This window comes from Macrotis lagotis, chromosome X (genome assembly GCF_037893015.1).
Source record: "Macrotis lagotis isolate mMagLag1 chromosome X, bilby.v1.9.chrom.fasta, whole genome shotgun sequence".
NCBI classification, from domain to species: Eukaryota; Metazoa; Chordata; class Mammalia; order Peramelemorphia; family Peramelidae; genus Macrotis; species Macrotis lagotis.
In genome coordinates this window covers 628,137,458-628,157,970 of record NC_133666.1, presented here as the reverse complement: position 1 = coordinate 628,157,970, position 20,513 = coordinate 628,137,458, and the positions used below count along the sequence as shown (strand labels likewise).

The window sequence follows — 20,513 nt, the reverse complement described above, 5'->3', positions numbered from 1 at the left end:
AAAAAAATAGGGAAAATATGTTCACCCAGAGCTATCTTTCCTTTAATTTCCCTTTTTTTCTCTTAATTGTTTTCATTTTGTCAGATTCACTGGGACAAAATATCTGCTTGCCAACCTTCTAATAAAGGGACCTTGAAGTACTCTGGTCCTAACTATTCAAGTTGTTCATCTAGGGCAAAGCATTTTCACAGGGGCATCCTCAGCTACCTTAACACAGGAGACTGGCTCAGGCTCAGGGACTGCCAGACCCTGTAGGCTAAGAACTGTCTAGATCTATTCCATGGCCAGAAGCAATTGGAGGTAATCCAGGGATCAGAGCAGGGAATGGAGGGGCTCCCTGGCATTGGTTCTCTGGATTGAGATCCGGAACATACATACACAGGAGGCAAGCTGAGGGAAAAAATGAAAAGCTAACTAGTCTTAACAACAGAATCCTGTCCCTAGCCAATCTGCCCTGGAGGTAACTTTAAAGACGATACTAGCAAAGATCAAATTACTCACAGTTGGGAACAATACTTTGAATTCATAAATCTCTGTCCTCAGAGACAGCCAAACTTTTAAAAGAAATCTGAGCAGGAGGGAGGAAGGGTACTGTAGATGACAGTGGGCTCTGTGCCAAGAGGCTGGATGCCCAGCTGAGAATAGGATGTACATTCTGGGTCCCTGGATCCCTGGGAAGAAAAGTAGCCCTTTGGTATAAACTTGTCTGTGTGAAGACTGTACTAAATGATGCTTTCTTCTCACTTTTACAAACTTAGTTCCTAGAGCCCTAGAAAAATAAGGCAGTGGGCCAACATGACATGTCATTCCATTTATATCTAATCTTTGTTTCTTTTGTATTGGACTGTCCTGGAAATCTATTTCATTATGGGGGGAAATTTTGAATGTCCTTGGTAGGATCACAAAAGATTGTAGGGGAAACTGGGTAGTTCAGTTGTGGGTAGAGCACTGAACCTGGAATCAGGAGAACCTGAGTTAAAATCCAGCCTCAGACACTTAACAGTAGTTTACTAGCTGAATCAGCTCAGGCAAGTCACTTAACCCAGATTGCCTCACATCCAGGGCCATCTCCAGCCCTCTGGATCCATATCTAGAACTGGACTCAGATGGCTCTGGAGGAGAAAGTAAGGCTGGTGATTTAGCATAGCACTCTCTCACTAAAATCCAATTCATGTGTATGTCTTGGCATCATCTCCCTGGTGCCATGGTCTTCTTCAAGAATGAAGGACAAGAGGGGCGGCTAGGTGGCTCAGTGGATAGAGCACTGGCCTTGGAGTCAGGAGTACCTGAGTTCAAATCCGGCCTCAGACACTTAATAATTACCCAGCCGTGTGGCCTTGGGCAAGCCACTTAACCCCATTGCCTTGTAAAAATTAAAAAAAAAAATGAAGGACAAGTGGCACCTTAGATGGCACAATGAATACAGCACTGACCCTAGAGTAAGAAGAACCTGAGTTCAAATACAACCTCAGATACTTAATAATCATCTATATGATCTTGGATAAGTCACTTAACCTCATTGCCTTCCAAAAAAAAGGACAAAGATTATTATCATAGCATCTGGAAAGTTCTGATTGGTAAGAAATCTACCCCTCTTTAAAGCATAAATGTCCCTGTGTCACCCACCCTCATCTCCAAAATCTCCAGCTTGCAGGATGTCCTTTATCTACTTTCCATGGTATTTAAGAGTGGAAGGGCAATGGGAATATTCCAAATGTGTCTATTTCCCCAGACACTTGGCCTTTTCTTACCTTCTCTCTATGTGAGCCATATCAAAAATTATCCTCCATCACAGATAGGAAAACAGAAGTTTAAAGAGCCATGTCATAGTCCTCAGTTTCTATAGGTTGTCAAGCAGAGCTGGGTTGAAAACCTTAGACCTTTATGATTCCTGGCTCCTCGACTTCTGTAAAAGGTACACACCCACTTAGGCTAGGAACCAGGAGGCTCATCAGGTCCTCTGAGCAATTCGAATTTTAATTAGGAGCCAAAAACAGCTCCATTTCCAGGAACCTTTTTCTCTCCCCAAACCAACTCTCCAGTGGGAATATCTGATCTCTAGGTTGGTAGCATCATAGAATCTGTTTTGGACTACATGGTCAACATCAAGCTCTGACTTCTGAACTAGCCTAATTCAGTATATACCCCAGCAAGAAACAAGGTCTCTCAGTATCCTGCCCCTGTCTGTCTATAATGGCTCCCTTTCCCTGAGAAGGTCAAAGACTTTCACTGGAAATCTAATTCCCTCTCACAACTTTTCCTTCACTGAAAGAGTTGTTCCTTATATTCAGATAAGGCACCTGAGATCCAGCTGAAGACCCCTGATGAAGTGAGAGGGAATACAATGCTATCCACCATTGGGACACCTAGTATTCTGGCTCTGCACTTCAAGCCAAATCTCTTTACAAATCCATTCATTCCCAGGAACAGAAAACTATAGAGAGACCATCCAGAGAGACATATGTGCATGGAAGAGGCCAAAGACACAGACCTTAGAATTACAGAATTTCAGAATTGAAATGGATCTCAGAATCATTTAGTCCTTCAACATTTGAAGAGAAATTATCTCTCTGCTGGATCTGACAAAGGATCATGTGTGGTCTCCACTTTTTGAAGTTTTCCAGTTATGAGGAACTCACTACTTTTTAAGGCAACAAACTCTACTTTTGAACAGCTGTAATCTCTAGTCAGTTTTTCTTTTCATCTGGTTCAACTCTACTTCTGTAGATGTAGAACAAGAGATGGCTCTTTGTTCTGACCCCTGAGGCCAAGCAGGATAAGTCTGATCTGTCTTCCAGAGGGCAAGCCAGCAATATAGGGAAGTTGGAGCACAGATGTGAATGTTCTTAGAGAAAGGTGAACAGGAGAGGGGAGAGTAGGTCAGAAGGCTGAGGAGAAATACCTACTTCTCTCTCTCTCTCTCTCTCTCTCTCTCTCTCACACACACACACACACACACACACACACACACACACACACAGAGACATGCGCGCATGCGCATGCATCTCTGCAAATACAGATTCCTTTGGGGTTATATGCACATGGGTATGATTCAAAAAGGCTGAAGTTGCTAGGAAGTTCACTTACCAGGTGCTGGCTTCTCATGAGGGTCTTAATACTGTTAGAAGATCCCAGTTCTAAGGTGGTGGCAGCAAGTGTTCCTCTTCCTGTGCTGGACTTCAAGTAGAAGCACTGAGGTCTTGTGAGAAAAAAATGAGTTGCTGTAAACTTTGTGTCTTGCCCAAGGGTCCCTCTTGTTGGACCGCTTCAAACAGCAGACAGTCAGGATACTGAACTGAGCCGAAGCTCCATCCTTCTCTGTACCTCTGCTCCCCAGTGTTTATAGCTTAGTCTATGTCCCATCCCTTTGACTGGGGACACGATGTCCCAGCTTAGGTTACCCACACGCCTAGGTGTGTTGGGAGCATCACGTGACTCAATGCTTTCTCAGATTGCACCCAGCTTTCCCATTGGGCTGGAGTCATTAAATGCTTCTTCTCTTGTGGCCCCACAAGGCTGCCAAGAGAGACCCAAATTAAATCCAAGAGAAAGTAGTTAAGCTAAATACAGAAAATGATGACTTTGTAGAGGACTCTGGCTGCCAGAATTATTTCAATAAGCATTGTCTGTCATCATCATCATCCCCTCAGGACCATCCCTCTCCCCCAACACTAAGCAGCAATGGGGTTTAACTGCTCTCTTTCTCATTAAATTAGTATGCAAACTATCTTTCTATAAAGACTGTACCTAATTGGCCAGGACCCAGCTTTGTAGCCTCTTCCAAGGCTTTGACCTCAAAAGGCTCAGTTATGCCTAAAGCCAGAAAGACAAATCTGAAACTCCTGACCTTTCAAACAATCTCCTCAGAGGCTTCAGCTATGGATAATACCATACCTATGCTAGGCACTTTCATCCCATCACCCTTTTACTCCTGTTCCATGCTCCTACACAGGGGAAATGGAATGCTTTCATTCTCAATTCATCTCAAGACAACATGACCTTTCTCTTCCTACCCATCCCCCAGTTCTTGCTCTCTCCAAGCCTTCAGCCTGTTGAAAGCTGTACCCTAACTCAGGATATTAGCCGATTTCTCTAAAGTATTAGTGAGTGAAGCAAAGTCCCACCAGCATGTGGGGATAGATATCTTTCAAGGGGTTAGGATCCTGCAGAACTCACACAGAGGGTTGAAGACGGGGAAGGTGCTGAGGATTTGTTCTCTTTGGGGAAAAAACAAGCCCCTCCTCCTGTTCATCACCTTAGAGAGATGTGCATGAAACTTGACCTCCTTCCTGATAGCATCTCCTCAGCCCAGGTACTGACCTCTCAGTGTGCTGCAAAGGCCCCTCCTTGTTTTGTACCTACTATGAGGGGGATGTTTATTCAGAGAGAACCCACAGGAGCTTTGGAGCAAACTCGAGGGGATTAGCTCACCAAGGTTGCTGGTATAAAAGCTGCCCTTGTTCCCACCTGCTCCTGCAGAGAGGCGTGACCAGGACCTGGCTAGGCAGGTCACCCCTGGGCTGCATCATGTTCTATGATTGCCTCTTCACAGCTCCCTGCCAGCGTGAGTAACTCCCCCTCCCAATCCCTTGTGGTGAGTTCCACACTCTGCCTACTGAAAGACCATTAAAAGTAGGAGGTAGCTGGGTATGAATGAATAGAAAGAGGGAAGGAGGGAGGCAACCTAAACTAAGGGGTTTTAGGGTGGGGAACAGTATTCTAGAGTTTTGCCACCTCCTAAAACTAAGTCTCTATGTTTTCCCCTGCAAACTAGATAAGCTGGTCTCTAAGGTGAGCTATTGTGAGAATTTGTTAATATGTTTAAGAAGTGTGACAAAGCACAGACTTGAAGGCAAGATCTCCCAAATCCTCATCCTAGGCAGGGAATAATTCTCCCTTGACCCTTTTGTTTTCATCCTTGGACAAGGAAGGTCTCCTTCTCCTGCCTTTCTTTGGAGTCTGAGGAGCAGGTGAAGTAAAAATTCCTCTCAGCCTAGACAAGTGAATACAGTGAGAACTGCTGGGAGTGTTTAGGAGGAGGACAATGAGAAGGAAACCTGGAGATTGTCCTGGATAAGAAGCAACCAAAGAGGATGGAAATACTTCTTTAACCTAGAAAAGGGAAAACCAGGGACGTAATGGCTTGTATTCCAGCATTTGAACCATGGTCTTGTAGAAGGAGGAGACTTGTTCGGCTGGGCACTAGAGGGGCATAATTAGGAGGGGATGTCCTAGATGGAAGTGACAGGGGCCTATTTTAGCTGGAGAAAAGGAAGAAACTTAAGAAGAATTGTCTAAATGTGAAATTAGCTTCCTCAGGAGGTAGTGAAGTCTTATCAATGGAGGTGTTTCAGATGGAGACTGGGTAATTCTTTGTCACTTCTTGTAAAGTAGATTCTTGCTTGGGGGTTCTACTAAATGACCTCTAAGGCTCATCCCTTCCAACTCTGGAATTCTGAGATTCTGTTTTTCTTCCTGAAGAAGCCATCCCAGATCAAAAGAAAGGTCAAAGGAGACTGGGCCAAGAAGAGGGGAATGACATTAGAGTTTGTTCCCTGGGCTCCTGTTTTCCTGCAGAGCCAAATCTCCAGATTTGCTTCATGAACCTTCATTGTTCTTGTTCTATCTGGCCTTCCTCTCTTTGCCCATGTCTCAGTGGATTTTAGAATACCTCTCCTATGCCAGTCACAGGGCCCTGCTTGGGGCTTTCCCCTGGGAATGTAGCCAGGTAAAAGAGTGAATGAATGGAGTGGACTAGCACTAAGCCTTAGAGTTCTTAGACAGCCTTTGCTCTCTACATAGCCAGCCCATTCCTACAGGAGCCACACATGTGCAGCTGACATATGCTACATTCTGTAGACCCTAATGCTACTCTTGTCCATCTGCAGATACCTCTGTCCCCTTGCTAACACTTTAAAGAGTGAGACCCTAGAACTAAATCCAGATCCCAAACTTCTGCCTTCCAGAACCCTCGGGATAGTGCTACATAGACAGGGTGCCTGATCTGACCCTTTCCTCTCTACAGAAGGGGCCATGAGGGCCAGTGACACCGTTTCAGAAGCCAGTCCAGGCTCCACAGCCAGCCAATCTGGAGTGCCAACACAGGTGGTCCAACAGGTTCAGGCCACACCGCAGGTATGGGGCTCCCAAGGTAAGGGGACTGAATAGCTGGTTCTTGGGGGCCAAGAGAAGTTGTCTCCAGTCATGGGGGGCTTGAACCTTCCCCATCTTGGAGATGAGTATAGACTGCTGTGCACTGTGCCTTTTACTGTTCCCTCCTCCACCACTGCCCTTTAGCTCTGCCCTTCACCATCTGCCAGAGCCATCTGTTTGCCTTCTCTTATCAAGATGCTTTGCTCCTTTCCACTCAGCTCCCTTTCCATCCTCCCTTCCCTCATCTCACAGTTTGGGGGTCAGGGCCAGCCCCCCCTTCACCTCACTGGACTTTGTTCCAACAGCGGTTGCTGGTCCAGGCAAATGTGCAGGCCAAGCCTGGTGCCGTGTCCCCTCTGCAGCTTACCAGCATTCAAGTGCCCCAGCAGGTAAGGCTGACCTGTCTAAGGATAAAGGAAGGCAACATCATCTTCTCTGGGGCCTCATGGGTCCACCATCCCTAGTCATGAAAACTAGAGATTCCTCAAGGGGAATGGTGACACTTTCTTGACTAATTTACCTCTCTGTTGCCTGCCCACAAAGTGAGAAACAGAAACCTTTTCTGGCCTGCCTGGTTCCAGTTCATTTCTAATCGGGGAAATTAGAGCTGCCAAACCCTTGGCTATCCTTTAGGTCAGGTATCTCCACTAGGAAGAGCTAGTCTAGTTCATCTGGTTTTTACCTCTCAGGTGGCAGCCAGTGTCAGGAAAAGAACACTGTCCCTGAGAATCAACATCCCTTTATTCTGTTCCCAGGTTACTATGTGGCCTTAAGAAAGTCACTAGAAACTTCATATGATCAGCATGGGCTAGTGGAAAGAGATATGGATTGGGTGTCAGAAGACCCAGCCTCCCATCCCCCTTCACTGTTGACTTCTTTTGTGACCTCAGTCAAATCCCTTCCCTTCTCTGGACCTTGGTCATTTCTCTATAGTTGATTGGACTAGATGATCCCTAAGGCTCTACTGAGCTCTCAGGAGCTCTGTTACCTCTGAAGGTTGAGGGAAGTCAAGCTGTCTTCCCATTGTACTTTACCTCTCAAACAGCAAGCTTCTGAGATTAGGCCTTGGAGCTAGAGGCCAAGGGCTCTTCTTTGCACACTGCAGAGAAGAGCTCAGCCCTTCTACTCATGACCCTGGCAAGTGAAGCAGAAGTGAGGGAGAGGGAGGGACGCTTCTCCTAATCTCAGGATTCATGGAAAGAAGGCAGATGAAACCTTTAGGGTTATACAGAACCCTACTCCAGTTGCATTGGGTTGGAGAGTCTGGACTGTGGGGGCAAATCCACACCTCCCATCTCACAGGGAAAGCTGATGCAAATGAATCCCACTGCCCCTTGTGGTCCAAGAACCATAGGAGGGAAACCCTGAACTTGGAGCCAAAGGACCAGGGTTTGAATCCTAGCTCTGCCATTTAAAAGCTATGTGACCTTAGTCCAATCCTTTCCCTTCACTGAGCACATTTATGGGGTTGAATTAGTTTGTGTTGAAAGATCCTTCTAACTCTAACGTACCTCGATTCTCAAAGACCAGTCCCATTCTGAAATGGGGTTGTGCTCTCTGAACCAGCTTCCTCCTAATCACAAACATTCTCCACACAGCGGTTGGTGGTGCAGAGCACAAGCCAGACCAGCAAAGGGGGCCCAGCCTCGATAGCTGTCCATAGTGCCCAACAGGTGCACTCTCCTCCAGAGGTAAGTGGAAGCTCCTGGCCCTGTGGACCTTCCTCCCACCCATCTCTCTGTCATCTTTTTCTCTGAACTGTTTGTCTGCACTCCTCCCTCTCCTTGCCACTAGTTCTCAGATCCTGGCACCTGTAGGTGACATTTAACAAGGTCAGGGTGGCCTCCAGCCAAGGTTAGCAGCAAAGGGAACAGAGAACATCCATACTGAGCTTCAGCAGAGCCTGGGCTTATGGGCTGGGCTTTGAGGCTCAGGAAACAGAGCACAGCAGCTCCTGCCTGCCCTGGGTTACTCCAGCCCTACCATGGACAGCTCCAGCCCACCTCACTCCAGAACCCTTATTGGATTCTCCAGGTTTGGGGGGAGGGGGGAGCATATGAGACATGGGGGTTTACAAGTGAAGACACTGAAAGCCAAGGTCCATGTCACCAGAGGCGTGGGATGTCTTAGGAGCACCATTCCACAATCTAGGGAAGCCTGCCACTCAACCTGACCCCTCCCAGACCCCTCAGTATGCATCTGAACCCTGCAAAGCCAAGGAGGATATATGGTCTTTACTTACCAGCTATCCCTCCTAGAAAGGCCAGCATCTCAGGACCAAACCAGGAGTGGTGAGTAGCTCCAGACAAATTCTGTCCCCAGGAGCTGACCTGAGAAAATGCTGAGAACTTCAGAAAGATTGGGGGGCAGTCCTGAGCAGGGGCACACTTACAGGGAAGACCCAACTAGTGCTAGTTACTGAGCAAAAGCTCAAGACCACTTGCTTATTTGCAAACTTTGTTGCAAGAGAGAAGTTCTTTTCCCATTGTTATCTGCCCAACTTTACTCTAAGCCCTTTAGCAGATACAAGGAATTTCTGGGAATCGGTCCCGGAAAAAGCCCACCCTGATGTGTGCCCGAACCTATCCTGCCTCCCTGCTTCTCTGTCTTGTCTCCTCTTCCTCTTCTCTCTGATTCTGTCTCTGCCTTTTCCTTCCCTCTTCTCTTCCTCCCTCCTCTTCTCTCTCTCTCTCTCTCTCTCTCTCTCTCTCTCTCTCTCTCTCTCTCTCTCAGTCTCCCTCCCTCCTCCCTTCTCTCTCCATCCTCTTTTTCCTCTCTCTTTCAGCAGCGTTCACCAGGACAGGGGAATAGTTCCACCAGCAAAGCTGGTTCAGTGCAGCAGCTCCAGGTGCACAGTGTCCAGGCTGTCTCTGTCTCACAAGAGGTATCTGACAGGGGGCGGGGTGCTCCTGTAGAACTATTTCCTGAAGCAGTCTGGGATCTATAATCACTTTAGCATCCAATTAGGATTGAGCCTTTATAATTCTTGAAATGGGAGGCCCACTGGATTTGGAGTTGAAACCCGAGGTCTAAGGAGGCTGAAATTAGCTCAAGGTCCCCTGGGAGTGGCAGAGTGAGCTAGTTTCAGCCTCCTTGGACCTCGGGTCTTTTCTGACTCCTAGTCAACTTCAGTGACTTACCCAAGGCTTCTCAACAAGTTAGGATCAAAGAATCCAAGAAAACCAAGATCCATTAGAATAACCTGCCCCCAAGAATGAGGTTGGAGGTTACCATTCCACCACCATCCCCTTCCTAGTAAATGCTTTCCTCTGCTTCTTTCTCATTGCCCTTGAACAGCTAGCACTACTCATTTTATCTTAAGATGTTGGAATCTGACCTGGGAATCTCTTCAAAAAATGAGTGAGCAGTGGGATGGGGGATAGACAGTTTTTCTGTCTGGTTCAGTTGAGGAAGTGTATAGTTTATCTTTATGGCTTGGCCTAGTCTGCCAGGGAGGAACAGATTACTACCTATGTGCACTTCCTTTTTGGCAAGGAATTATGAGGGAGGCAGTAGTAAAGAAAAATTTATACAGGCGTACCCCTTTGTAGATGTGGGGGGGGGGCACCACGTGCTTGAGGGCTAGGCCCTGGCTGCTCTCAGCCTAATAGAGGACAATCAGGAGGGATGGGGCTGCTCCTTCCACTGATTGGGATACCTTGTGTCCCCACAGAGATCCGTCGTGCAGACCACTCCACAAACACCCAAATCCGGCCCAGTGCAGCAGCTGACAGTACAAGGGTTGCAGCAGGTCCATGTCACTCAAGAGGTCTGTGTTCTCCGGGCCCCTGGCTCTTCCCCTCCCCCCCCACTCCCCTCGGAGGCTTCCCCTGCCCAGGCTATGACTTGGATGGTCAGTTTTCTGGATACTCTGAACCAATGGACTGTGCAGTGAGGGAGCTGAGCAGAAGACCCTTAAGGCCCCTCTAGTTCTAAATCCCTTCAGAAGGGAGGGCCTGTTAAGCGAGCTTGACCCCAGGACAAGGTCAGGGCTAAAACTGTGGCTGCCCATTTCCCTGCCCGAGTGACTCAAAAGCCGCCGGACTTTTCTTGGCCCGAGAGAGGCGTGGAGGGCTAGAGGCGGGCGTGGAGGGCACCTTCGGGACTCCCGGGCAGAGAGCCCCAGCCCCCCGAGAGGCGGGGGCCGCCGGGGCCGGCCCCCCGCGGCCCCCCGCCGGCCCCCTGGCCAGTGTCTCTGTTTGTCCTCCAGTGCTCAGGCAGTCAGTTCCCCGCTAGGAAGGGAGAGCGGCAGGAGCCGGCAGCGGAGCCGCCCGGGGCGCGGGCCGAGCCGGGCCAGCGCGCCGAGCCGGGCCAGCGGGCCGAGCCGGGCCAGCGCGCCGAGCCGGGCCAGCGGGCCGAGCCGGGCCAGCGGGCCGGAGAGGCGCCCCTGCTGTTAGAGTGCAGTAGCGAGGCCCCGCAGTTAGGCAGCGGCAGCCCGGAGCCCCGGCTCCATTACCTGCCCGCGGCGGCGGCGGCGGCGGCGGCGGCAGCAGCGGCCGAGCCGGGGTCCGAGCAGTGGGTGGAGCTGGTGCGCGTGCTCCCCCAGCAGCTGCTCCTGCCCCAGCAGAAAGTGGTGATCGAGCCCCTGCCCGGGCTCTCCTCCCGGGCCAGCCCCGACCAGAGAGTCAGGATCCAGAGGGTCCCCCAGGTGCTAGTGTTCGGCACTGCAGCCACAGCCCTGAAAGTAGGTGGGGACGAGCGGGGGGCGGACTTCTCCTGCCCCGAGCCGGCCCCGGTGCCCCCCGCCCCTGCTAGCCAGGCCCCGCCTCCAGGAGATGCTCCACCCCGGGTCCGGGGACCCTCGCCCCTCCCGCCTCCCCAGGCTCCGGGCCCCCTCCCGCCTGCTCTGAGGCGCTGCCCTCAGCAGCCCCCTCCGGGCGCCCCCCAGAACCTTGGTTCAGGCCCCGTGTTACTGCCGGGCAGCAGGCCACTGGTATGAGTTTATTCTGAACCAGAGCCCCAGGGGTCCAGGCCTTAAGCAGCAGTTCTTGTTAGGCCAGTAGCCAGACCCCCGTGTAGGGAAGCCCTCCTGCCCACAGGGAAATCTCAGGGTTTTGTGTCTATTGGCCTAGAGCAGAGGGTTGCGGGGAATATGAGCTCTTCCAAGAAGATGCCTGGCTTCCCCAACCTGTAGAAGCCAGAAGCCAACCCAAGTCCTGGGGTCCCTGCCCTGCTACACCATCTGTGGAGCAGCCTGCTCCTCTGTTCCAGCTCAGATGCTGCTTGCTGATTGGCCCCAGGGTCAAAGGATTCTAACCTTCTCCATAACCCCCTGCTCTCTCGCCCCAGGTGCAACAGCTCCAGCAGGTGCCTGTGCAGCATGTGTATCCCAGCCAGGTTCAGTATGTGGAGGGCGGTGATGCCAGCTACACAGCCAGCACCATGTGAGTACATCAACTAGTGATCCCTTGATGCTCATCCCCACTTGCCCAAAGCCCAAACTTCAGACAGATTGAGCCATCGTCTTACATTGTAAATGAGCAAAGTTATCACAGGCCCTGGCCTTAAGGAGCTTACTTACCTCCACAATTAGAGGATCATAGGAGGCCTGAGATGCTGAAATTTATCATAACAGTTATGGCCAGCAGAAATTGGGGAGATTGGGAGTGAAAAAGGCCTTGTTAGACAGGCAGAATCTTAGAGTGGAAGGAAAGTAGAAGGGCATCTCAGGCAGGAGAGGAGGTGGTGTATCCAAAGGCTTTGATGAACCTGGCACACCATGGCATTGTTAGGAGAGACTCAACTGTCAAGCTCCAAAGAAATGGGATGGGGTCATTAAAAAATAATGGGAGAGGGGGCAATTAGGTGGTGCAGTGAATAGAACATTGGCTCTGGAGACAGGAGAGCCACAGGCATTTTGTGAACTGAGCAGGAACACGATCAGAGCTGGGTTTTAGGAAGACAGGTGAGATGGAGGGGAAAGTCTTGAAGTTAAAAGATTTCCATCATGGAGGCTATGGCAATAATCCAGATGGAAAATGTAGGATTGTGGGAATAGAAAGGAGGGAAGAAATCCTTAGACCTTGACAAATTGATTGAATCAATGGGAAAGGAAGGTAAAAAGTTAAAACCCACTTTGAGTCTAGACTGATAAGGATGATGAGTCAGTGACAGAAATGGAAAAATTGTAAGGAATCTTTTCTGTTTCCCTTTGTTCATTTTTTGGTACCATTCTAAGATAGAAGAATATTCCATCTTATGCCCCAATTGGACCAAAGCTTCTGGTGGGAGAAAGCTTATCGAGAGGCAGAAGCAAGCCCTAGCTCTAGGGACAGGTTGACCAGCAGCACTTATTAAACAACTGTGCTCCTCCCCGAGACATTTCTGAGGTTCCCATTCACTCTGCCACAGAGATGGCCACCCAGCCCTCCTTCTTTCCTGCTTTCCTTACAGTCGCTCAGGTACCTACCCCTATACAGAGACACCACTGTACACCCAGAATGCGGGCACCAGCTACTATGAGCCCCAGGGCTCAACTGCGCAGGTCAGCACACCTGCCACTTCCCAGGCTGTGGCAAGCAGTGGCTCAGTGCCCATGTATGTGTCGGGGGGCCAGATCGTCACCAACTCGAGTGGCACAAGCAGCGGCGGGGGCGGCGGGGGCGGCGGGGGCGGCGCCGGCACCTACGTGATCCAGGGCGGCTACATGTTGGGCAGCTCCAGCCAGTCGTACTCTCATACCACCCGTGCCTCACCAGCCACTGTAAGTGCCCCTGTGCCCCCCTCCTAGAGGGAGAAGGGGTGGGGATGAGGAACATCACTGGAACAGATGCAGGGACAGGAACCTTGGGAATGTTTCTGCAACACAGCTGTCTCCTGCCTTCTAGTGACTACCCTGAGTAGTGACCATCCAGGTGAGGGATACAGACCAGAAGGATCAGAAGAGGGGGCGGGGAGGCCAAGCTCAGGACATTTCATATCACCTGCCTCCTGAGGATAAGCAGAGGGGATGGGGGACCAAGCAGCCTCAGCCCATGACACTGCCCTCAGGAGGGTCCTAGGTCTGCCCTAGTTTCCTCTTTTCCATACAGGAATGATGATCGAGGGTTTTTACCTAGGTGGGGGCTGGCCCCTGGGTTGGCTTCCTTTGCCTCCTCCCCCCACTTCTCTTCTCACTAGGTCCAGTGGCTGCTGGATAACTATGAGACAGCTGAGGGTGTGAGCCTACCCCGCAGCACCCTCTATTGCCACTACCTTCTGCACTGCCAGGAGCAGAAGCTAGAGCCCGTCAATGCTGCCTCTTTTGGCAAGCTCATCCGCTCCGTTTTCATGGGTCTCCGCACTCGCCGACTTGGCACCAGGTAGGCCTGTCTAGTGTTTGGAGGTCCTTCCCCAGAGCCAAGCCTCAGGGTTCTCCCAGAATTGAGCCCTTGACCCCAGCGGGGTTAATCCTCCCCCCCCTTCCCCTCCCATAACTCTACCCACTGTTGTTCAGATAAAGCCTCAGGTTTATCTTTTAGTCAAGTGGGTTTTTGGGTCCCTTCTTGGTGACATCCTCAGCCACTACCCTAGAGATCTATTTTGGGCAGATTTTCCCCAGTGACCTTGTTAAAAGTGTCCCTGTGGTGTAACGAATAGGGAGTTGGCCTCAGAATCAGGAAGGCTTGGATTCAAGTCCCACTTCTGATACTGTGACCTTGGGCAAACCATTAAATTTCTTAGTGTGTCCTGGGCAACTCTCCTGATAAATGACAGAGCAGATGCCAGTCTACATGACTGAGCATTAGGCCCAGGGTCTTCCAGATTGAGAGCAGATTGAATTTAGTGTTTTCTATGCTGGGAATTACTCCACACCTCCCCATCCCTTAGCCATGACTAGAATTCCTTGGAACTTCATAGAACACTTGGTTTATATTTATATCTCTCCAGGGTACTTATCATGTAATGTCCATTGGGACGATCTGTGTTAGCACATTATCTCCCTCCTAGACTGTGAAGGCCACATTGAATTCTCCAGACTTTGTACCATACCCACCATGGGCTCAGCAAACAATGAATAGCTATTGTTCAGATGTTATTTTTTGACAAGGCAGTGGGGTTAAGTGACTTCCCCAAGGTCACACTACTAGGTAATTTAGTGTCTGAGGCCACATTTGAACTCAGGTCCTCTTGACTCTAGGGCTGGTGCTCTATCCACTGCGCCACCTAACTATACCCCTATTGTTCAGCTGAATGAATGAATCTTTCCTAGGTTATATGTGGGACATCCTGAGCCTGAACTCCTCTCTGACTTTTCCCACTTCTCTTTCCTACTCTCCTTTCTAGGGGGAATTCCAAATACCATTACTATGGCCTGCGTATCAAAGCCAACTCTCCACTGCTACGGCTGATGGAGGACCAGCAGCACATGGCCATGCGGGGCCAGCCCTTCTCCCAGAAACAGAGGTCGGTATGCTTAGAGCCCAGCCCAGGGGTCTCTGGCTAGCAGAGCAGCAGGGAAAGAAGACATTCCCTCCCATCTGGACCTTCTCCTTACTTCCTCTACCTTCCCAGGCTTAAACCAATCCAGAAGATGGAGGGTATGACCAATGGTGTGGCAGTAGGACAGCAGCAGGCCTCAGGTCTGTCTGACATCAGTGCCCAAGTCCAACAGTACCAACAGTTCTTGGGTAAGGAACTACCTATCCTTGTGCCAGGAACATTGCTACATAGCCCACACGGCAAGTTTCCCAACCCAGATGGGACCACAGAAGGAGGGGAGAGTTTAAGGAGGCAAGAATTCCTGAGCCCTGCAGAGGCATAATGTGAAAAGAACTGGATTAAGAGTCTTCAACCTGGGCTCTAATTTTTTTTCTGCGCCTTACTGGTCAGCATGACCTTGGGCCGTGCCCTTAATCTCCCTGGACTTGAGTTTTGTCATCTCTAAAGTGAGGAATTGGGATGAGATCATTTCTAAGGCCCTCTTCTGTAAAGGCTGTGTTCCTGATCTGTCCTGGGTCCTTTCTGCCTTCTCAGATGCCTCAAGGAGTCTACCAGAATTCACTGAGCTTGACCTACAGGGCAAGGTGCTACCCGAGGGGATTGGACCTGAAGACATCAAGGCCTTCCAGGTCCTGTACCGGGAGCACTGTGAGGTATGGGACCAGGCCTAGAGTCAGGGTCCAGAGCTCTGGCATTGCCAGCCAGGAAACATGGGCCCAAGGCTGTGCTCCTTTTATCCGTCCCTCTGAGGGTTTCCAGCGGGGACAGTGCTGCCCTGCCGTTGTCACCCTCTCTTCTCTCCTTGCTAGGCCATTGTGGACGTCATGATTAATCTGCAGTTTACACTAGTGGAGACCCTGTGGAAGACTTTCTGGAGGTACAACCTCAATCAACCCAGCGAGGCCACCCCCCTGGCTGTGTGAGTATGATGGGGAACCCTGGGCAGCCATAGCAAGAGAACCTTTTAAGGCCTTCTTACTGAGGAAGATGTTCTCACTCATGTCTGTGTGTATTTATCTCTATTCCTGTATGTATGTGTGTATGTCTGTACATTTCTTTATGTATATCCCTGCATGTGTATATGTGTCTGTGTACCTGTGTCATTGTTCCTTTTCTACACACATCTGCCCCTGATTATGTGTCCACCTTTGTGTGTGTGTGTGTCCATACAGCCACGATGAAGCAGAGAAGCGGCTGCCCAAGAGCAGCCTGGTGCTCCTCTCCAAATATGAGCCTGTGCTCAAGTGGACCAAGGACTGTGACAACCTGCTGTACCAGGGCCTGGTGGAGATCCTTATCCCTGATGTGCTTCGGCCCATCCCCAGTGAGTAGGGGGAGGTCGGGGGCAGCCAGCCGAGGCAAGGGTACTCTGCTCACCTCCCCAACCATGCTTGTCTATCCTCCGCAGGTGCCTTGACACAAGCAATTCGGAATTTTGCCAAGAGCCTCGAGAGCTGGCTCACCAATGCCATGATGAACATCCCTGAAGAGATGGTTCGGGTGAAGGTGAGAGGGCTGGAGCTTCCCCATCCTAAAATTCCAAAGCAAAGCCTCCTGGCATTTGTGTAATTTGGGTAGGATTTAGAATTAGATGGTATCTTGGAGATCATCTACTTTAACCACTTTATTTTGCAGAAGAGGAAACTGAGTCCTAGAGAAAGTAACTCACCCAAGGTCATACAGGTAGCAAATAGAATTAAAATTTGATTGCAGGTCCTCTGATTCCCAAACCCAGTGTACTTTCTTCCAGCTGTGGAGATCCATAATTGCCAGGCTCAGAAAATTAGACTTGATCCTAGAAATAATAGGAAACCCAGCCTAGTTAGAGCTGAGTTGGAGGAAGGTGACTAGCAGCCACAAGATGAGAGGAGACAGGCTGGTCAGGTCATTGCAGCGGTCCAGGGTAGAAAGAAGGAAGAGGAAATATGTCCAATGAGAGGAGCCTGAATTTGTGTGGAGCCAGAGACTTGGATGCATTCCCAAGCTGAGCTATATGCTCACTACCTGTGTGATAATGCTTCCCTTCTATAGGCCTGTTTTTGTCGTTGTTGGGCAGTTCTGTCATGCCGAACTCTCCCTGAACCCATTTGGGGTTTTCTTGGCAGAGATAATGGAGTGGCTTTTGCCATTTCCTTCTCCAGCTCATTTGACAGATGAGGAAACTGAGGCAAACAGGGTGAAGTGACTTACCCAGGGTCACACAGCCATATCTGAACTCTGGAAGAGGAGTCTTTGTGACCCTAAGCCCAGCAATCCATGCCCTCTGGTGCCCCATGGCTGCTCCAACAGGGCTTCAGTTTATTCCTCTATAAAATGAGTTGGTTGTACCAGATATTCTCCAGACATTTTAGCAGTGAATCCTGTCACCCCTGAAGTCATCAGTCCTCTCTGGTCCACAGTCCCCCCCCCCCCCCCCCCCCCACGAAGGCTGGCCTAGATGGTCTGGAAGGTCATCTGCAGCTCAGCTGCTGGGCTGGGTGGCGGGGGGGGGAGAATCACAGAAACAAGGGTGTGACAGGGCTCTGCCCACAGGTGGCTGCAGCTAGTGCTTTTGCCCAAACGCTTCGGCGCTACACGTCTCTCAATCACTTGGCCCAGGCGGCCCGGGCTGTGCTGCAGAATACGGCCCAAATCAACCAGATGCTCAGCGATCTCAACCGTGTCGACTTTGCCAACGTGCAGGTACCAGCAGTCCCTCAAGATAGCTGGGACCACCCTGGCAAGGGAGGGTTTCTGGGAATGGTGTGAGGAGGGTATAAGCTTGGAGCCCAGGTCCCAAGCCACATGACTCTGGCTCTGCCTCCCCAGGAGCAGGCCTCGTGGGTATGCCGCTGTGAAGACCGAGTTGTGCAGCGGCTGGAGCAGGACTTCAAGGTGACTCTTCAACAGCAGAACTCGCTGGAGCAGTGGGCAGGCTGGCTGGATGGCGTGGTGAGCCAGGTGCTCAAGCCCTACCAGGGCAGTGCCAGCTTCCCCAAGGCTGCCAAACTCTTCCTTCTCAAGTGGTCTTTCTACAGGTGGGTGGTATCTGATGAAAGGGGGCTGGGGGTAGCCTGGCTCAGTCCACCAACCTCAGGCCTGCTCCTCTTCCTCCAGCTCCATGGTCATTCGGGACCTGACCTTGCGCAGCGCCGCCAGCTTTGGCTCCTTCCACCTGATCCGCCTCTTGTACGATGAGTATATGTACTACCTGATTGAACACCGGGTAGCCCAAGCCAAGGGAGAGACACCCATCGCTGTCATGGGCGAGGTGAATACAAGAGGCAGATTGGGGAAGTCTGAAGAGGGAGGGGGAAGCAAAAAAGGAGGCAGCCCACCCACCCTAACTGTTCCCCCGGGCCTACTCTCCCCTGTACAGTTTGCCAATCTGGCCAGTTCCCTGAATCCCCTGGATCCTGACAAAGGTAGGAAAGGCCTCTCCCACCTCACTTCCTTCTGGGGCTAGTGAGGATCTTTGGACACCTGGGCCCACACCTCGTTTGGGTGGGGTGGGCAAAGGGTCTGTGTATCCCAGCCCCATTGGAAAGGAGTGGGAGTGGGGAGGAGCTCATGACTGGAGCAAGTTCTAAACTCAGACCCCTTCATGACCCCAGATGAGGAGGAAGAAGAAGAGGAAGAGAGTGAAGATGAACTGCCCCAAGAGATATCTCTCAACTCCAGTGAGTCAACTGCCCTCAGCTCAGAGCCCCTGGAGCCCCCTGCCAAGCTGGCAAGGACTGATGGACGGGGCATTTTCGTGCAGGCCCTGCCCTCAAGCTAAAAGCCCTGGCTATTTGCTGGGGCTCCCCAGGACTCTGGCCCTTAGAGGGCAGGGCAAGGGCTGTTTCAGGGGCCACCTACCCCAAACCCATCTTTTGTAGCTGTGGGAATCCCATGAGCTCAGGCTTCCAGCAAAGGAGAAGCCTGGCCTCACCAGCCTTCTACTCTCCACCCCCTACTCTCCTTCCCCCAAAAGACACCAAAGTCCCAGCCAGACTCCAGACTTCCCTGTAGCTCATGGGACTTGGTGTGTTTTTGCTCTGGCCCCCATTGTGGGGCAGGATGCACCCCTAGCTACTGAAGGAGGAGCAGGAGAGCTCCTCCAAAGCAGGGAAGGCATTGGCCCTGCACCCCCTTGCCCTTGCAAACCCACCCCTTCCTGTGGCCTTTGTTTGCCCCTGCGGGGTAAGGGGGGTGGGTGGCAGCACAATCCCAGGGCAAGAACCACTTGGCTGCACTGGAAGGATTTCTTTTTTTGGGGGGTGGGTGGGCAGGGGAGCTGGCTCCTCAATACTGCAAACACTGACACAAAAGACAAAAAGACGTGCCTTAAGGAACAAACTGAGCGTCCTGGCTGGCAGCAGGCTCCCTGGGGCAGTGGGCATGGCCTTGAACAAGAGGGAAAGTGGAGCATCTTCTCTTCCCTGGCCACCAGCACAGGCCCAGAGCTGGGCCAGTCTGGCCCAAGGAGCTGTCTGCTTTGGAGGGACACAGCTCCCTCCAGTGGGCATGGTGGCTCCCGGCTTTCCCTCTCCCTTTCCTACTCCCTGGAACTGATTCCAAGCTCTGGCTTTGCACAGTGGCTTGCCCCCCACCCCTGCCCCAGACTGCCTGGGGCTAAGGGGATGCTGAGCTGCCACCTCGGACACAGGTAGTATGGGTGGGGGAAGGGGTTGTTGCCCTTTGCCAGAGTGCTTGCTAAAATGCAGAGGACCCTGTCACCACCCAGAATCCTCCTTCCCCCAGTCCTCTTTGCTTCCCTTCTTGGTTTAAGTGCAATTAAAGCAGTTCTGGGCGCTGCTTTAGGGGAGGGCTTGTGGGTCAGGGCCCTGCCCATCAATCTTCTTCCCTGACCCTCCCATTCAGCACTCTCTGCTATGAGGGAGCATTGCAGGCCTCCATCAAGCCTTGGGAGAGGCCCTCTCCTTCACAGGCTGTACCTCCACCTCAATACCCTTCCTTTGCCCCATCCCACCCAGGCTTGGAGCTGTGGCAGGACCCTCTCCTTCCCCAAGGGCAGGGGAAAGACAGCTGATGGGAGGGAATGAGCGGGAGAGGCTCCCTTGTTCCCTCCCAATTTCCAAAGACCAGTGCTAGACTGACACTGCCCTGAGAGCTGCCAGCCTACCCAGCTCAGGGAGGTAAGGCCAAGGTGCCTCCTCCCAAGTGTGGCCAGCCTCTCCTGGAGCAGGTAGTCAGGCAAGGGCCTGGGTAGCCCTCACTCATAAAGATCACCCCCCCCACCCCTCCAACAGCTGCCCTCTAAGATGCTGGTTTGTCATGGAACCTTCTTAGCTATTCTAGTTTTCCAGAGATCTGTGCTTTTGTAATGTAATGATCTAATCCTCTCTCTAAACCACATAACTATTGTGCGATTTGTGAGCGATATCCACTCAGTCGGTAGCTGTTGGGGTTTTTCCAACCATCATGGCCTTATTCGTTCCAATTTTTTCAGTGTTTTCAACATGTGAGATAGATGTTTATGGCAAAACAAAAAACAAAAAAAACATCTTAATTGTATAAAAAAAAATCACTATTTTGTGTGCTCCAAGTGCAGCAGCTGAGGGGACTGGCCCCCCACTCTGCTGGTGGCTGGTTGCCACCCTGGGCCCGGGTTGCCAGGCCCTCTTCCCCGTGGTGGTGAAAAGTGTCAAAGCGTGTGGTAGTCTAGAAAGCCCAAGCTGTTTTCTACCTTTTTGTAGTCTTTCTTAAAACACAATAAATTCCGCTGTGTTATTTGGCTACCAGCTGACTCCCCTGGGCCTGGTGTCTGTTCACAGCCTTGTCCTGAAGACTCCTCTGCTTTGTCACAGGTCAGGGCTCTGGTTCCTAACTACTCATTTTGTCTCTGACCCAGAGTACCAGTAACATAGGGTAACGTTTTGATGAGAGGCAGTGTGTCAACTGTCTCAGATAATATGGGGGGGTGGGGGAGCATATGACCCTGAAGGCAGTCCACA

General features: G+C 51.1%; 1 protein-coding gene across 7 annotated transcripts in view; it reads left to right on the top strand.

Annotated features, from left to right (window-relative positions):
* RFX1 (regulatory factor X1) overlaps positions 1-20,492 on the top strand; it is a 39,163-nt gene extending 18,671 nt beyond the window's left edge. For 3 of the 7 annotated variants that reach the window (XM_074203582.1, XM_074203581.1, XM_074203583.1), the window contains exons 3-22: positions 6,026-6,135; positions 6,459-6,542; positions 7,752-7,844; positions 8,939-9,037; positions 9,827-9,922; positions 10,364-10,837; positions 11,443-11,537; positions 12,547-12,856; positions 13,273-13,454; positions 14,419-14,538; positions 14,647-14,762; positions 15,109-15,227; positions 15,384-15,493; positions 15,747-15,898; positions 15,983-16,080; positions 17,107-17,256; positions 17,383-17,591; positions 17,671-17,824; positions 17,933-17,978; positions 18,168-20,491. In XM_074203582.1, coding sequence (XP_074059683.1) covers positions 6,026-6,135; positions 6,459-6,542; positions 7,752-7,844; positions 8,939-9,037; positions 9,827-9,922; positions 10,364-10,837; positions 11,443-11,537; positions 12,547-12,856; positions 13,273-13,454; positions 14,419-14,538; positions 14,647-14,762; positions 15,109-15,227; positions 15,384-15,493; positions 15,747-15,898; positions 15,983-16,080; positions 17,107-17,256; positions 17,383-17,591; positions 17,671-17,824; positions 17,933-17,978; positions 18,168-18,334 — 2,984 coding nt within the window. In that variant the 3' untranslated portion in view covers positions 18,335-20,491. Of the gene's footprint in view, positions 1-6,025; positions 6,136-6,458; positions 6,543-7,751; positions 7,845-8,938; positions 9,038-9,826; positions 9,923-10,363; positions 10,838-11,442; positions 11,538-12,546; positions 12,857-13,272; positions 13,455-14,418; positions 14,539-14,646; positions 14,763-15,108; positions 15,228-15,383; positions 15,494-15,746; positions 15,899-15,982; positions 16,081-17,106; positions 17,257-17,382; positions 17,592-17,670; positions 17,825-17,932; positions 17,979-18,167 lie in introns of all 7 variants that reach the window. The other 4 variants (XM_074203584.1, XM_074203585.1, XM_074203587.1 and 1 more) reach the window with 4 other exon arrangements.
* The last annotated feature ends 21 nt before the right edge of the window (positions 20,493-20,513 follow it).